Here is a 16,104-nt window from a genome sequence, read left to right on the forward strand (position 1 = left end):
CAATGCATGCCATAGATACATACGTACGGAGACCTCGTCGCGTCATCTGGAAGACCCCTTGCTCTGGCCTGCTCCATTATCCCCATCTGATGTCCACCCGCCTGTACACAAAGTACTGAGAGCGTTCTCACATGTACTCTGTACCCGGAGTTGTAAAGTTTGCTGGTTAGTTCATGTTCTCTCCCATACCGCGAGCATGGGTGGCATGGGCCGTGAAAGATCTGGTTCCTCTCCAAGACATGTTCCGCGGGATGGGAGCCGCTCTAGTATCGCGGTAGCAGTAGGTACTTCGTACGTAGCATGTAATTTCTCAGCCCCAACTAGGCGCAAAAAGCAGCCCGCAAGATATAGCGCATGTAGATTAAGAAAGAAGAAAGAAGAAAAAGAAAAGAAAAGAAGAAAACACGATGGATACCTTTGTGGCGCTGCACTACCCAGATTGCCAGCCACCGCCCTTTGGGACAAAGCTTACAATGAGCCAGCCCATGAGCGCAAGACTCTGTGCCTTTCAGGAGCTGCTGTACCGCTGTTGCAAAATCACCAAAAGAGTCGCAGCCTGGCTGAACTAGAACTAGGGACGGGCCGCCGAAGTAAAGAAGTTTATGGGTTGAGTTGGCGTCATAGTTTCTGCTCTCGCTATAGCTGCGGTTCGTTAAATTGCTGTCGATGGTTGGTGCCTGCGCTAGAAAGCAAGACAGCTTGCATGTGCATCGTACCATTCATCCCAGCCGTGAATCATCTAAGAGCCTGTGATGAATCTCGAAACTTGCTTCCCATATACGGCATACAGCATGCACCGTTCGTTTTGAAGATCTACTAGAGCACTTACTAGTTTGACCAGAAGCACAGCGCCACACTAGGGTTGGGCACCAGTAAGTCTCTGGCTCCAATGGCTCCAAGGTCAAATTGGGCTGCTTGCCTTGGGTGGCGACCACCTGACCGCTAGTGATCCAAAATCGCCAGCTGAAAAAGGGCCTTGTAATGGACGAGAGCATTCCGCACATGCCTTGGCCTTGCTAGTGTAGTGCTAACGATAGGATGTATACTGTAGAGCAGCGGCATTGGGTTATTAGGGAAGGAAGCTCAGACGATGCCCGATCATCGTCACCCCCTTGCGGAAGAAGGGGCTCCAGAAATCAGCCACTCATATCGGCGCTTCGCCATGATGGCATCCTTTGTGACGGGTGACGATGCAAGCCATCGAGTCGCAAGACTGTGACAGAAGCTCCGCTTCTCTTATAACCCTAGTCGACCTCATTTCTCGTCTCATTTCGTCTTTAAATTGACCTGGTGCCCAGCAATGCTAGCGTTATAATAGAGCGTACAGCGCCTCGCCGTGTTACTCAGCTCTACTCTGCGAATCCCTGCAAATACATATCGATATAGTATTTGCAGGTACCAGTTGAAGTAGGTACTGGCTCTTGTATTCTGTAAAACCGCGTGAGAGCATTGTCATAGTGTGCTACCCCAATCTCGAAACGGCGAAAGTCGCTCGCTCACTTGAGACATCAGGTGAGATTTGGGGCTGGCTGAATAAGATGTAAGTCGATATCCACAGCGTCTCCCTGCCCGTCGTCACAGAGTGATGGGACAAGTGCAATCGGAGACAAACACTTACGCTAAATGTATTCGTCCCCCAATACATCCTGATGCATCATCTCCCCGGAAATTTTTTCCCAGCAGTTCCGCATCGGACGGGCGAATAGGTTACGGCATCCCGCTGCAAAAACCACAGAACTGGGTTAGGTGTAAAACAGCGTCAACGCGCATGTGTGCGAGTGCATGTGGCGAGGGACGGCCGCATAAAAGGCCTCGAGGGGAACGTATCTCGGCAGCACAGGTTGGGATTTGAGCCCTTGGCCCCCGCGTCGAGAGACATGGCAGGGCCCGGGAGTCAGGGACGGGCGTGGAAGCTAGTCGAGGCCGTGCATGCGCGATGCGTGATTGACACTATACTAGCCGCCCTGGCGTTCTGGTTGGAGCCAATGACATGTTAAGCACCCGCGGAGACGGGGTACTGTTCTATCCAGTAAGCAATCTTGGCGATGCTTTCCTACTGTACTGTAGAAAGTAGCGTGTGAGCATGGCACATTACTGCGTATATATCATGGCCAACGCATACACACATACTGCTAGTAGTGGTACGTACCTACTCCATATCGGCTTAAGCATAGCCTGGAGGGGAGTGGCCATTGCTACTGTAATGTGAAATCAAATGACGGCATGAAGTGCTTGAAATTAAAAGATGGTGATAGAATTTGCAATTGTACACTTCGTACCCCATGCACAATATTTCTTCTCATCTCGCTGATCCCAGCTGCGTTGTACGCCTTTGCAGATTTGTCCTTGTTGTCCTGTCTTTGGATTTCGTATATTATTACTGCATGTACAACAGACCTCACATCGCACTGTATTTAGCCAAAGGTCAAGATCCAAGGCTGCCCAGACTTGCTTGTACGAGACAGCGTGAGCGTTTCTGAGGGGTATATGCATGAACGAACATACCTACTGCTCGGAGCGACGGCGGGTTAAGCCGGGACCAATAAATGATAGAGTACCGACACAAACTAGTAACAAGTAAGCAAGATGAGAAAAAAAGAGAAACGATAAATTTGGCCTTCATGACATATCGCCTTCGAGTGAGCGCCAATTGACAAGAGTGTAACAGGGAATCCAAGTAACAAGGATATAGAAATGCCTGGCATCAGGGCGGGGCATTCTGGTCTGTGCAAGTGAGATCATCCCATCAAATCGTAAAGCCTTATTGGGGATAAAATTGGTGGTTGGGGTGGTTGGCCCTTCAGTTGAGCGGCGATGACGAGCGAGACCGGCGTACTTTGCGCAAGCAGGTAAATCCTTCGAGACTTAACCAGGACTCCTTCGCATGCATGTTCCAGGCCAGCCGCCATCGATTTTGATTGAAAGACATGCATTAAGTACTCCGTACTATCGGCTGCTTGGTAGCAGCAGGCAGGGGCCGAAAGTGAGAACTTTGCATTGGAAAATGGAGCGTCTAAGACATGGCAGAGGCTTCCTTTGCCTGGCTTCGTCAAGTGAGTTGCAGAAGTACTGATACCAGTATAAGTGCCTGCGACGTGGCCAATGCGAGATTACATGGAAAAGGAAAGGGTTCGGACGGTGTCTTATTTTCTTTGGAGCGTAAGAGACAGCCTGCACTGAGTGTTGTTGTCATGAGGCACGGACTAGACAGATGCAGGTGCTAATTGACCGGGTAGGGGTTCGACGATACACCGCCGTACATGCTGAGCAGAGAGACAAGTACCGTTCCGCTGACACGTCGATAACACCACCTTCGAATTTGCTTGGCTGTAGGGCTTGTTAGCAGGGCTCTTAAGGATTGATACTGTACCTACTTGTTCAAGTAGAAGGTATCCATCCGTGCTAGTGCGGTAGTGGCTCTCTCGGGTACCACTGTGCTGGTACTAATGTTCCGTACGAAACAAGTACAGACATGGGCTGCCTCCGGTTTTGGGTGACCATTGCCAACGTCGACGAAACTCTCCAAGTTTCTTTCAGCTAGTGTGATTCAGCCTGATCTTGCTCAGGTAGCAAGGGACAGCCAAAAATGAAGTGCTAACGCGCCGAGTCCTAAGCGTAGAGGTGTGGCAATATATTGCACTCTGTACCTGGTTCGCATAGTGATTAATTTCCAAAAGGAAAATTGTTACCACGTGCTTGGACTTTTTCAGCTTCAACTCATTGCATCTCCATTTCTCTGCCCCCAATTCCTTTTATTTCCCCACGGGCTACCAGCATCGAAGACCCAGGGACTGGCCCCTGTCTCCATAATATCCTGAGCGCCGCAAACGCGGGATGGGCGAAGAGGATTGGGTCGTGGAAAAAAGCCACACATGACCTCAGGACCCGATGCAGTGGAATATAAGCAAGACATGCACCAAGCCATGTGGGTGAGCTTCGTATACGTAGCACATAATACTGGCCATGACTAGTCGTAAAGAAACCAACACATTGTGATTAACCGAGTCGGGTTGGTTCTACCGTTCTTGGCTCAGATGGTTCGAGTAGTATTATTGGGTGCGGCTATAGTTGTATCTGTTTGGTAAAATTGGCGCTCTCTCGCGTGACAGCGGGCCGACATGCCGGTGGTTGTAAGATTGGGCAGTAAGAAGACAGAAAATCGTGCCTTGTTGAGAGTAGTATAAGCCAGGTAACTAGTAGTGCATACAGCAGCTCAACAAAGGTAGTATATGACCACAAGTGTTAGGTTTTGGTGGCTGCCTGTGAGTGGCCAAATGCCACTGAAGTAGTGTAAGGGACAGAGACCAACGTACTTATTCTTCAGTTCCCTTTTAGTAACACCACGTCTTCTTCTATTCTTTCCATTTTCGTTTATGAGGCTATGACGGCATACGCAGTAATGCTCCCCTCGATTCCCTTGAATACACAACAATGAGAGATCAACATAGCCATACTCCGAGATAGACAAGTGGAAGGTTGAATGCAGTAAGTGTAATATGTGATTACTGCTGTGCAAGTGAGACAGCCGGCGAACATTGAGCTGGTGCTGGGTGCCTAGTAGTCATAGGTACAGGCACGAGTATGAACAAGCACTTGTCAAGTCAATATGTTGCCTGGGGTATATAATTTGGGCTTGAACAAAGTTGCTTAGAGACTGAATTTGCTCTCCAGCAACTAGTGTACTTGTAGCCTCGATGATCGGTTTGCTATTTACGGCTGGCTGGGCTAGATGTGTCCTTGTTCTCATTCCCGTGGTCGACACTAGATCTTTTATTAGAGCACAAGGGGGCTGCGGAGAGCGTACCAGGGTCAATCTCAATCTCCTCTTGTGGGATGAACAGCTCGTTCATGTAGTTGCACGGCTACCTAGGTAGCAGAGGTAGTAGTGGTGTTGTTCGTATATGGTTCTCCATTCTACCCGCGGGCTGGCAAGGCTTCGGAATTGCAAGTACGTACTTGTACTAACTAGGGAGCCCTAGCTGTTCTTTCTTTCCGAGCATGTGGACAATTCGGTTTCCATCATTGAGTGCCTATTCCAGGTAGACATGATCCACTCGGGCATCCACCAGGTAGTCTCGCATGCAACGCCGTGCCGTGCTAAACTAGTGCTGTCTCTGCAAGGCTTGTTTGGCGACCGCTCAATTGGAAACTCATTGCCGCTCAAGCTAGTGCGGCCGATGCGACTTTTGCATGTATAGTCGACGTGTCTGTGGGCTCCCCACGCCTGAGTACCCGTAATCCAGTCTGCAAATGTGCGCACCGCTGTTTCTTCGCGACACGTCTGGGGAGGGCTGATTGATGCTAGTGAAGATCCTACGACTCATTGCAGAGTCGAGAGGCAGCGCAGCGACGTGGTTGGTGTCCGGTGCGTGGCGTCATGTTGAAGCCAATGGATTGGGTATTGCGTGAGAAAGGGTAGGGCAGCTCGACAGATCGACCTGGAGAGCTTAAAACTCGCGCTTTGTCGTGGTGCTCTTGAACAGACCTTCTTTTTAGACATAGCTGACAATTAGCCTCGTCTCTGTATATTGCTTGCTCGTGCAGTATGAAGGTGCTCCGTTTGCTAGTCGACTAACCAGCCAGCCCGTTGGTGCTGACCGCCCTTCTCATTATCATGAGCGAGCTGGCAGCCTCCATCCCAAACCGGGCAACGCCTATGCCAAAACAGCTAATCTGGCCCAGTTGGCATCGCCTTCTCGCCGCGTCGGCTCGATTCCGCCAGAGACCAGGCACCCGTACGAGTGCAGGCTACAGATATGCAGGCAGGCCACTTGGCACCCCTAGTTCCTTGTCTGCCAACGTGGTTAACGTCATGTGGCAGCGCGTCATAACCCTCACGGCGCGCTTAGGAGAGAGCTGACCGTCATTGTTTCCTCTGCTCTCTGGGAATCGAAGTCTTCGGCTGGTGCGGACGAAGGACGAAGTAACTTCGATAGATGTTGTGAATTAGCCATCTGTGAAAAGGAAATTGGCTCTGCTGTCATGTAAACCGACAAATAACTTTGGAGGATTGGGTGGATGCCCCAGTGAGTCAACAGAATGATGGTTGATACAAATAGCGATGCAGTCGTGGCCAATCCAGCCTCAGCTGTGCATATGCTGGCTTTGCGCAGAAGGATGATGATCTAATTCTCAGGCCATAACAAGAGCAGCCGCCATAGCCAGGGATAATGATATGGGGTACCGGAGTGTTCCGTACATGCATGCCAATGGTATTGAGATGCATAGGTACACATTAATTGTTGCCCACGCTGCGTCTGGCGTCTTGCACCCAATAGAGCGAGCGTGATGTACTGTATGTATTCGCCCATGCTCGCAAGTGTCACCGCAGATTGGTGGGGACGGGTAGACAAAGCACAGCAAGGAAGGAGGCTGTTAGAACCACGTTGCCCAGAAGTCCCATCATTTCTTGCTGATAGCTAGTCAACAAGTACCTGGTACACGCAGGTTTGTGACGTGTGGCTCATCGCGACCTATGATCGTTGAGTGGAAGAGCTAGTCGCTGCCGGAAGACTACCCGGTGATATTGCTGAGGAAATTGAATGGAGGGCTAAACACTGGGGGCTGCGTCTCAGTGAAGACACACACAGCCTGGCGGCTGGTGATTTTGCACATGAACCGTGGCGCGCGCCATTCTGCTAGCCCATCCACCTTTTTATTCCCCGTATGCCAGCTGTACAGCGTGCTTGGACCCCAGTCAAGTATTGCTCCAGTCACAAAGCCGCAAACTTTTCACCTCTCACAGCTCAAAACTGTTGCATCGCGGCAGTTCACTCGCAAGCCAGCCTTTTGTTGTAGAGTAAGGTAGCTCCGGGCCTGCCTGATGGCAGCGAGCCAGCCGATCATTGCGGTGATGCCAGTCAGAGAACTCCGTGCTCAAACTAGCAGCATAGTATCCATCGATGCTAGCAACTGCTGGCTAGTCCCGGTGCTAACCAACCCGACCTTCTGGTGCCTCTGAGCCCTGTCAGAAGAAAGGGTCGTTGGAAGGTCAAAAAGGGGGGAGGGGTGAACGAGTGATTGATACCTAGTCGTGAGCGCGCACACCGTGACCTACCTGGAGACTAAGACGCAACTTAGGTATCCCTGCTCGCTGCTGCCGACTCCATCGCAGCCGTGGACCCAAATAAGAGACAAGAGCTGCAATGCTAGGTACTAGCGGGCTCTTCGAGGTGGAGAGACCACGCTTGACAGCGATGGGGTCTTGCTGCGGTTGTCCTGCACCTCTACCTGCTTGTACAAGTAGCTCGACTGACGTTTCGCTCTCCCTGGTCCGGCTGGCAGGGCAGGGGTCGAATCACTGATGGCCCTATCCATGAAAAAATCTCCATGTACTTGTGGCGCCTCCACCCCCATGCTTGCTCAAACCCTGGCTGTGGGACGGACCATTGGGCTGGCGTGACCATGCGAATGCTTTCGCTGCAGTACTGGGTCTTTCTTCATCGAAACAACAAGGGGTCGGCGTGGTATATTTCAAGACGAAGCTGTGGGTGGCCGGACCGTCAACAGCCAATGCTCCCAGTGTGGCTTGCCATCCTTCGCCAGCCAAAAGCTCTGTTGTGAACCCTTCCATCGCTTCTTTTCTCGTCACTCAATTCCCCCTTCTCTGCTTTCTTCGTCTTTGTTGGTGCCGCGAGTGGCTATTGATACTGTTGAAATCCCAATCTCTCCAGGCTTCGTCCAAGTCGTCGAGGCTGAATCCGAGATAGAAACTCCAAGATCTTTCCAGTCTCTCGCCCGAGAGTTGTAGGATTTGGAGTGCATCTACCTAATTGCCCAAAAGGCACTGACTTTCTCTGGTCAGCGTGATTTGTACATGGAAAGTACCTACAGAGTAGTGTAATCTGCTCTGAATCTGCTCTACGGTGGTACTTGCCTCACCGAGACTTCACTTTTTGTTCAGGTAAGCAACTCCTTCCCTGCCATCGCCTGTCGACTCCATGTTCCAATCTTGGCCCTTCTGCCCTGTTCCGACTGGTTTCTTGGCTTGAGGCTTCCTCTTTCACTTCGTATCTTCTCGCATCCTCGACCCACGCCCATCAGCCACCCTTGCCTATCCTTCCGCTGGAATCTCCCAATACCTACGCGAGTATTATCAAGGGGATGCTGCACGCAAACTGAGATCCGCGGGCCAGGAGTCTCTTGATACTCTTTTGAACACGCGGACCTCACGAGAGCGGATTCCAGGCTTCTTGAAAGCTGGGCGTTGAGTCGTTGAATGCTCTCCCGGAGGCAGTTTGGCATCTATTCCCCTCTTTCCCCTCCTCTTGCGGAGGTGAAACTGTGTATAACGGGCAGATTCCTAGCTGGGCCATCTGATCATCCGATATTTCATAATTGCCATAACTATCCACCGACGAGACTCTATACTCCTTAATCGCATCGAAAAGAAGTTTCCTTGTCAATTGAGCTAACTTTGTTAGCAATACGCATGAGCTTGAGCTGAGACTCTAACCGAGTTCTCCGGTTCAGCTGGCGTTTTGGCCGCAACATACCTAGTACTAAGCAGACTACTCTTCTTTGGATATTGACTTGCTCGGTCTCTTGTGAACGAGTTTACATCGGACAGCCGGCTCGATCGCCCGCCGTCTCGTTCTATTCTGCAGCCGGATCTCTATCCGAATTATCTACCACCGATTATCATTGGGGCTGTTTGGGTATCAATCCCAGCCGGTCCCAATTACACCACGGTCGCCCTGGCGAACTCTTCCGTAGACGTGCGGCAACAGGCGCTGCCTCTAGTCAAGGACAGCCCTGAACCTCCTGCCACCGACTCCTCTGGGGCTTCGACGCCAAACTCCCCCAGCACACCAACTACTCCCTCGTGGCTCTCCAAAACTCTGTCCCGTATCAAGTCTCCCAAAATCAACAATTTGCGATTCTTGCTTGGGAACGAAAAGAGTCGATGCGCTGGTCCTCGAGATCAGGAGTGCGCAGGTGATCAGGCCTCAATGTCGCAAAGGGGACCTGGCCATCGCTCGCCCTCTCGTCTCTCTTCCAAGTCCCCTGTCGGTAATGAACAAGTTTCTTTCTCTCAATTCAAGTCGCAACGATATGAATCGATTGGAATCTCACCTGAGGTCGGCCGTGCTGCTCAGCATTCAGCCAAGGCCTTTGGAGTCCATAACATCTTGAACCCTTCTGAGGCACATTCCATGGGCTCTGATTCCAGAGGAAGACCACCCTCGCGAGCAAAGGAAACAGAGCCTGTCTACCCAGCATCTTCTTCGACTCCTTATGGTGTTCCGCGTCCTTATTTCCCTGGCCATGCCGATACCGGCTCCGTACCGACGACTCCAGTTACCGCAGGTGTGGTGCCTGCAGGCAGATATCCGATATCCGAGCGAAATTCTCCATCAACAGCGTACCCTTTCCCTATAATGGATAACCCGAGAAAGATACTCAGCCCCAGGGCTCCCCGAATCTCGAACCTGGGTCAGACTCACTCTCCAAGAGATCAAGATTTGCGACAACCCTTAGCTCCCAGCATGCTCCCCGCAAAACGACCCTATGAACAAGACACTCCCGATGAAGTCAGACATGCTCCTGGACTTCAACAGCCGTCAGGAATTGCTTCCGGTCCGCATACCCCGATGGTAACTCCACCAAGATCTCTTTCTCAGCCTGTGGCCCGCCCTTTGGATGCCCCCTATGGACAGCCGTCGACAATCCCACCGCCAGGAGATCTCCAGAGCCGATCGCATGGAATGCATACATCTTCGCAATTGCAGCATGGAATCACTGGGATGCCCGCTAATCGACCGCTTTCGGTAACAGAAGGAGCCCTGACTGAGGGAACATCGACATGGCCAGATATATTGCGCCGGCAAGCAGGTTCGTTTGTTGGGATAGACTCTCAACAGGCTTATATGACTTTGCCAGGCAGTGATACACCGATCCCAGTTCAAGTAGACTACTCCCAAGCATCAAAGAAAGCGGACGAAAAGAGACAGCGAAATGCAAAAGCCTCGACGCGCCATCGCAGAAAGAAGAAGACCCTTCAAGAGGAGAACATGAAACATCTGCAGGAACTGAAGGAAGAGCGACAGCAGATGCTGCAGCAAATAGAGGAACTCGAAAATCAGCGGGACTTTTACAGGAGCGATCGCAACCGGCTCAGAGACGTTGTGGCCCGGACGCCGGCTGTAAGCAACCATGCAGCCGGGCCACCTAGTCCGGTGCTATCGAAGACTATCAGCTTTGTGGATAGAAGCCCCCTAATGCAGTCTCATCACATTCCCACCCCTACTCAAGGTTATCTCAGTGAGGTGTCATCGGCAGAACGGCCCGTACCGGTTCGGCGCACAGACGATCGTCCAGATTTCTCGCCTCCGATGTATGGTGCTCTACCTGGTGGTCCACCGCACAGCCTCCCGTCGATGCACAACCAAGCCTATGGCGCACCTCCGCCGAGGCCCCCATCTGCAGCTTCTTCAACGAGCGGAGAGAGACTGCCGCCGTTACGAGTGATGGAGGGACCACCTCTCCCCATGTCAGGACTGGTCCACGGACAACCTCAAGAACAAGATATGAGAACTGGGCAGTGGAGGGCAGCTCAGCCGTCCCATCTGGAAACCGGTTGGGCAACTGCGCCAAGAAAACACCAAGACAGCCCCCGCTGGTAACAATATCAAGCCGTCTGCTGTGCGACTTCGAATATGGCTCTCTTTCTGACGATATGTTTGTGCTACATGGGCAATCATGTAGCGCCCCAGGGACTAATCTCACCCATACTTATAATATCTCATCATTTCCATAAGACTAATTTTCCTCTTTGGATCTGAACACAACATTTAATTTTTGTTTTGGAGTTTCTGGCTTGTACCAGCGCAAATACAATCTACGTCGGGCAACCGATATTTCTGATTATCCGCAAAGTAATTCGGCTCTACCACACTATTCATTTCTTTAATCACACCATTGACACTATCATTTTATAACTTCCTGTTGTCCGGTTGACCAAGCAACCGGCCTCTACCTATGCTTGCTTAATCTATCTGTGGACTTGAGATAGCAGAGGGTTTCTTCTCTCTTCCTCGTTTCTATGAGAATGACTTGCTCAACCGCAAAAAAAGTCGAATATCAAAATAGAAGAAGTTGAATGAGTCAACCTGTTGATTCATCACTACATTCGTTTGTCTATCTATTTATTTGTTATGAAATGTTTGCCCTGAAGGGTGTCCACCTACGACCAGCGAAGAGATACCCCTAGTGGATCAATGCTACACAAGGAACAATGTTTTGAAAATTAGAAAAATCATGGAATCGGGAAGAATGTGATTCATTGTATTCAATGAAGGCTATCCATTCATTATATGCCGCCGTTTGCTCTCATCATATGTTTTTGGAATTTGGTATAACTCTGGCTATAGGAATAAGGCAGATATATAATCAGATTGATAAAATTATATTCCCAACAAGCTTCAAAGTACTTCTCCAGTATAAAGACATAAAAGTATTCGAAATACTAGCGATTTCAGCACAATAAGTACACAATATGAACAGAGAAGTGCTGCGTAGGAAGTCCCTAAGACAGGACGAGTATACCCGTGCCTTGGATCTCTTGCTCGAGTAGCAACAAACACATTATGATCAAAAATTGTAAAATTCTCCTGGTATAGAAATGAAGTTGTTTATTTTCATTTTAATATGCACCTCGGGAAAATCCTATGATATCACGAAATTCCAGTTCTGCTCGAAGCAGGTTAGATTTGCCGTAGTCCAGCATGGCACGTACCATATTGTATCGGAGACGACAGATCCGATCTCCGAATAGTGGGGCGATAGGCCATATTTGAACCTACCTCGAACACCAGATGTAGCTTCAGCCTAAGCTCTGGATATGTCTGATGCTGGGCGAACATTGTATCCCATTGGGTTCATATCTAGCAGTTGCGGCTTTGAGTAAATGTGAAGCCCCAAAAGAAGATTTTTTTTTTTCGTTTAATTATGCACCATATCACGCACTAAAGAATTATTCAAGCATGTTAGGAGGAAGATGCATGGCAGTTGCAAAGCTGACGAGGCCTGCTCAAAGTGCTGTCCATCGGCTGAGCTTCATTCGGCAGTTTCGTCATTCTCAGCGATTGTTGTCATCCCGGCTAGAGACTGAACTAACGGCACCAAATGAAGCAAGATGGACACAGCCCGTGGGCTTGTTTATCAACAACCAATTTAGTGAAAGTGCTGGAGGGGCCAAGCTTGCTACGACCAACCCATAGTGTGTACTGCCGTTTGTTACGTTTCTTCCTAGATGCAGATGGATGAATTTGCGGCCCCTAATCTGGTTGCTGACACTTTTAAAAATCCGGCGCAGCACGGAACAGGAAATCTGCTCTGTATTCGCAGCTGGAGAGCTCGACGTAGGCAGGGCAGTTCAAGCTGCTCGAGAAGCACTTAAGCAGCCTTCATGGAGGTCACTGTCTGGCACTGAGCGAGGCCACCTGATGAACCGGTTGGCGGACTTGGTAGATGAACATGGTGAAACGCTTGCTGCCATTGAGACGCTCGATAATGGCAAGCCGCTGTCCATCTCACGAAGCTACGATGTACCGCACTTCTCCGAGGTGCTTCGCTATTATGCCGGATGGGCAGATAAGAACCAAGGTTCGGTGATTGATATTGGACCGAAGAAGATGGCTTACACAGTCAAACACCCTGTCGGCGTATGCGGCCAGATCATCCCCTGGAACTATCCCCTTGATACGGCAGCGTGGAAACTTGGTCCTGCCCTGTCGTGCGGAAACACGATAGTGCTCAAGCTGGCGGAGCAGACGCCATTATCGATGCTGTACGTGGCACAGCTCATACGTGAAGCGGGTTTTCCCCCCGGAGTCGTCAATATTATTAGTGGGCGCGGCGGAGAGGCGGGCGCTGCTCTGGCACGTCACCAAGAAGTGGACAAGATTTCCTTTACAGGCAGCACGGTAACGGGCAAGGAGGTGATGCGCATGGCAGCTGGCACACTCAAGGCAGTCACTCTGGAGACGGGGGGCAAGTCACCGCTGATTGTGTTTGACGACGCGAATCTGGAGCAGGCTGTGAGATGGGCCCACGAGGGAGTCATGGCCAACCAAGGCCAAATGTGCACGGCAACGTCACGGCTGTTGGTACAAGATGGAATCTACGATAGTTTCGTGGAGAGATTCAAGGCTTTCACGGAGGAGACTTCGATCCTGGGAGACCCATTTGACGGGAGGACATATCAGGGGCCCCAGATCAGCAAGGCACACGCGGAACGCATCATGTCGTACATATCGTCGGCTCGAAACGATGGAGCTGAAGTCTTTCATCCTCGCGGGGATTTGCCCTCAAGAGGATTCTTCGTTCCACCAACTATCCTTACCAATGTCAAGACGAACACAACGGCCTTTCAGGAGGAGATCTTTGGCCCGGTAGCAGCCATTGCGCGGTTCAAAGGAGAGGAAGAAGCTGTAGAAGTCTCCAACGCGAGCAGGTATGGGCTTGCTGGCGCAGTCTTCACAAAGGATCTGGGAAGAGCACACCGTGTGGCGCGGAATTTGGAGGCTGGTATGGTGTGGGTGAATAGCAGCAACGATTCTGATACGAGAGTCCCGTTTGGAGGGGTGAAGGAGAGCGGATATGGGAGAGAGCTTGGTGAAGATGGACTGAAGGGCTACTATTCTGTCAAGGCGGTGCTTGTCAACTTGACGGATGAGTGAGCTGGAACTATCTACCTACCTAGATGAGTCGATGTAGCTTAAACGAAGCGCCGATACGCACATACCGTTCAATTCATTGTCCGCTTTTTGGGCAAGGCCAGATAATGAAAGGGTATAAGAGTGTTTGTTGATTTATAGAGAATTGCGGTGGTCGTCGTTGATTCTCATGCGGCTGCCAACAACTTGAACTGAAAGTGGAGGTACCGAGTTACACAAGCACATGCCGCTAAACCATCCCTGTCAGCTGCAGCTCCTAGCTATCCCCCGCCAAATCTCGCCAAGCTCCCGCCATTCGACTATCTGGCCACAAACTGCAGCCTCGTGCATTCGTCGCCGGAACCCATCTCGATGGCTTCCTGAACCCGAACGCGCCCAATTCCAAGTCAACGGCCGTCTGTTCCCTCTTTTTTGTCCTGCTTCTATCGCGCTTTTCCCTTTTCTTTTGGAATTGGCGAAAGCAGCGAATAAGTTATCCGCACGACCCGCGATACCAAACCCTGACATCATCGACCACCATGGCATTGCCGTTTCCGCAAGCCAGCATAAAGCTCGACTATCCGCTGTACGCAGTCAGCTTTGATCCTCAAGATGCGAACCGCCTAGTTGTCGGCGGAGGTGGCGGCGCTGGGCGCTCTGGCGTGGCCAACAAGATTGTGCGTGACGCTCTGTGATACCTTGTGCGATTGCTTGTTCTAGCTGCCAATGCTAACCGTGCTGCTCCTCTGTGTAGTCCGTCGTTGAAACCGTTGACCAGGGCGAACTGCGAGTAGCTGGAGACATTGCTCTCTCCCGCGATGAGGACTCCGTCATGTCGCTCGCCGTTGCCGACCGTGCAAACGACCAGCTGTCCTATGTCTACGCCGGCGTCAACTCGAGCCCCAAAGAGATGTCCAAGGGCAAAAACAACCACCTCCGCACGTTTTCCGTCGAGCAAACCAAGTCGCGAGCCGCCGGTGCTAAGAACCCCGATGTACAGGTCGCAGAGGTGTCTCGAAGCGCCTTCTTCGCGAACCCGGATGCCGACACTTACCAGCCGGTACTGCGCATCTCTGGATCCATTGGTGCCGCGGCCACGCGCATGTGCAAGGAGCCTCAGGTGGCTATTTTTGATGCCTCGGGGCCGAAGCCCAAGTCCAAGGGTGTCTTGAAACTGGAAAAGGATGCAGAGGATCTGGACATCATTCAATGCGAAAATGGAGAGTACTTGCTGGCCTACTGCCACAAGTACGAGCTATATCTGGTCAAGATTGGCCAAAAGAACAGTGATCCGGAGCTCATTTTCACAATGACTGAAGACCATGGTGAGCTGGCTGCGTTTCGCTCGATTCGATTCGTTACACCCAGCTTCATCCTTGCCGCTGCCAATCTACCAAAGTCAAGCGGCGTCATCCTCCAGGGATTCCGATTGCCGACCCCAGGCCACGACAACGCGCGGATATCTGCGACAGTGCGTATCCCCAAGAATATATCTGCGACCGCCCTCGCCATTGCAAATGCGTCGCCGCCTCCGTCTCCGTCGACTCCCGTGGGCAATACGCAGTTTGTCATTGCGGTAGCCGGCAACGACTCTTCGATTTACTTTTATAGCATGGATCACAAGGCTCTTGCCTCTATACAGCTTCTCTCAAACTTGAACCCGCTCTACACACTGAAAGACGCCCACAAAGGGGATAATATTACCGGTCTGGCGTTTTCGAACTTCGTCCCTCCCAAGCAACACCTCACCCAGCAGTTCCTTAAGCTGGCAAGCATTACTCTTCAGAGTGGCGTCACTGTTCACAGCATCGCCTTGAAGCGACATATTGACGTATCTCCCGGAAAGCCGGTCGATGAGACGGCAGCTCGATATGTCACCGCCCTGCGTGCTAAGGCGCCTTCCAGACGGCCAGTCGTCATCACCCTTTCCATCATTGTCCTCATCATGGCCGTCATCGGACAGGGTATCATGGAAATGTATGGCATGAGCAAGCCAATTATCAATGCGCAAAAGTTCCTCCCGTCTTGGCATGGCACCTTGCGCGACCCGGCTCACCCACCGGCAGTTTTCAACAAGGACTTTCTCATCTCAAAGCTAGCAGGTAGCGGCGTCAACACTGCCGAGACCCTCGTTATGTGGGAAGCAGACCATCCTGTTGTAGATGCCGAGGACAGCCCTGGCGGTAAGAAGATTGCCTTGGATGTCCACGATGAAGAGGTTCATGGGCCCGCCAAGACTTGGGAAGAGTTACCTGACGCGCAGAAGAATGCCTGGAAGCAGAGGATGCAGTCGGCAGGTGCGTGGACACAGAATATGGGCGAGAGTGTGTTCAGGGGTATCCTGTTTGGTGAACTTGCAGGTGCCGTTGGCCATGCTGTGGCGGAAGGGCTGGCTTAATAGGGCCATTTCCTTTGCGTCCATCCACTATTCCTGTTCCCATTGTAA

The 16,104-nt window shown here is 51.3% G+C and overlaps 3 protein-coding genes across 3 annotated transcripts; all 3 read left to right on the forward strand.

Moving 5' to 3' along the window:
- Positions 1 to 8,951: 8,951 nt before the first annotated feature.
- Positions 8,952 to 10,625, forward strand: TGAM01_v201170 (hypothetical protein; the record flags this gene model as incomplete). The annotated part of the gene is made up of 1 exon (XM_018805403.1): positions 8,952 to 10,625. One exon carries the CDS (start codon positions 8,952 to 8,954, stop codon positions 10,623 to 10,625), a length of 1,674 nt encoding a protein of 557 aa, XP_018661312.1.
- Positions 10,626 to 12,136: 1,511 nt separating this feature from the next.
- Positions 12,137 to 13,682, forward strand: TGAM01_v201171 (aldehyde dehydrogenase; the record flags this gene model as incomplete). Its single annotated transcript, XM_018805404.2, has 2 exons — positions 12,137 to 12,149; positions 12,349 to 13,682. 2 exons carry the CDS (start codon positions 12,137 to 12,139, stop codon positions 13,680 to 13,682), a joined length of 1,347 nt encoding a protein of 448 aa, XP_018661313.2.
- A 515-nt stretch (positions 13,683 to 14,197) lies between these two features.
- Positions 14,198 to 16,056, forward strand: TGAM01_v201172 (hypothetical protein; the record flags this gene model as incomplete). The annotated part of the gene is made up of 2 exons (XM_018805405.1): positions 14,198 to 14,335; positions 14,413 to 16,056. 2 exons carry the CDS (start codon positions 14,198 to 14,200, stop codon positions 16,054 to 16,056), a joined length of 1,782 nt encoding a protein of 593 aa, XP_018661314.1.
- Between the last annotated feature and the right edge of the window lie 48 nt (positions 16,057 to 16,104).

This window comes from Trichoderma gamsii, assembly GCF_001481775.2.
Source record: "Trichoderma gamsii strain T6085 chromosome Unknown Scaffold_3.2, whole genome shotgun sequence".
Classification (NCBI taxonomy): domain Eukaryota; kingdom Fungi; phylum Ascomycota; class Sordariomycetes; order Hypocreales; family Hypocreaceae; genus Trichoderma; species Trichoderma gamsii.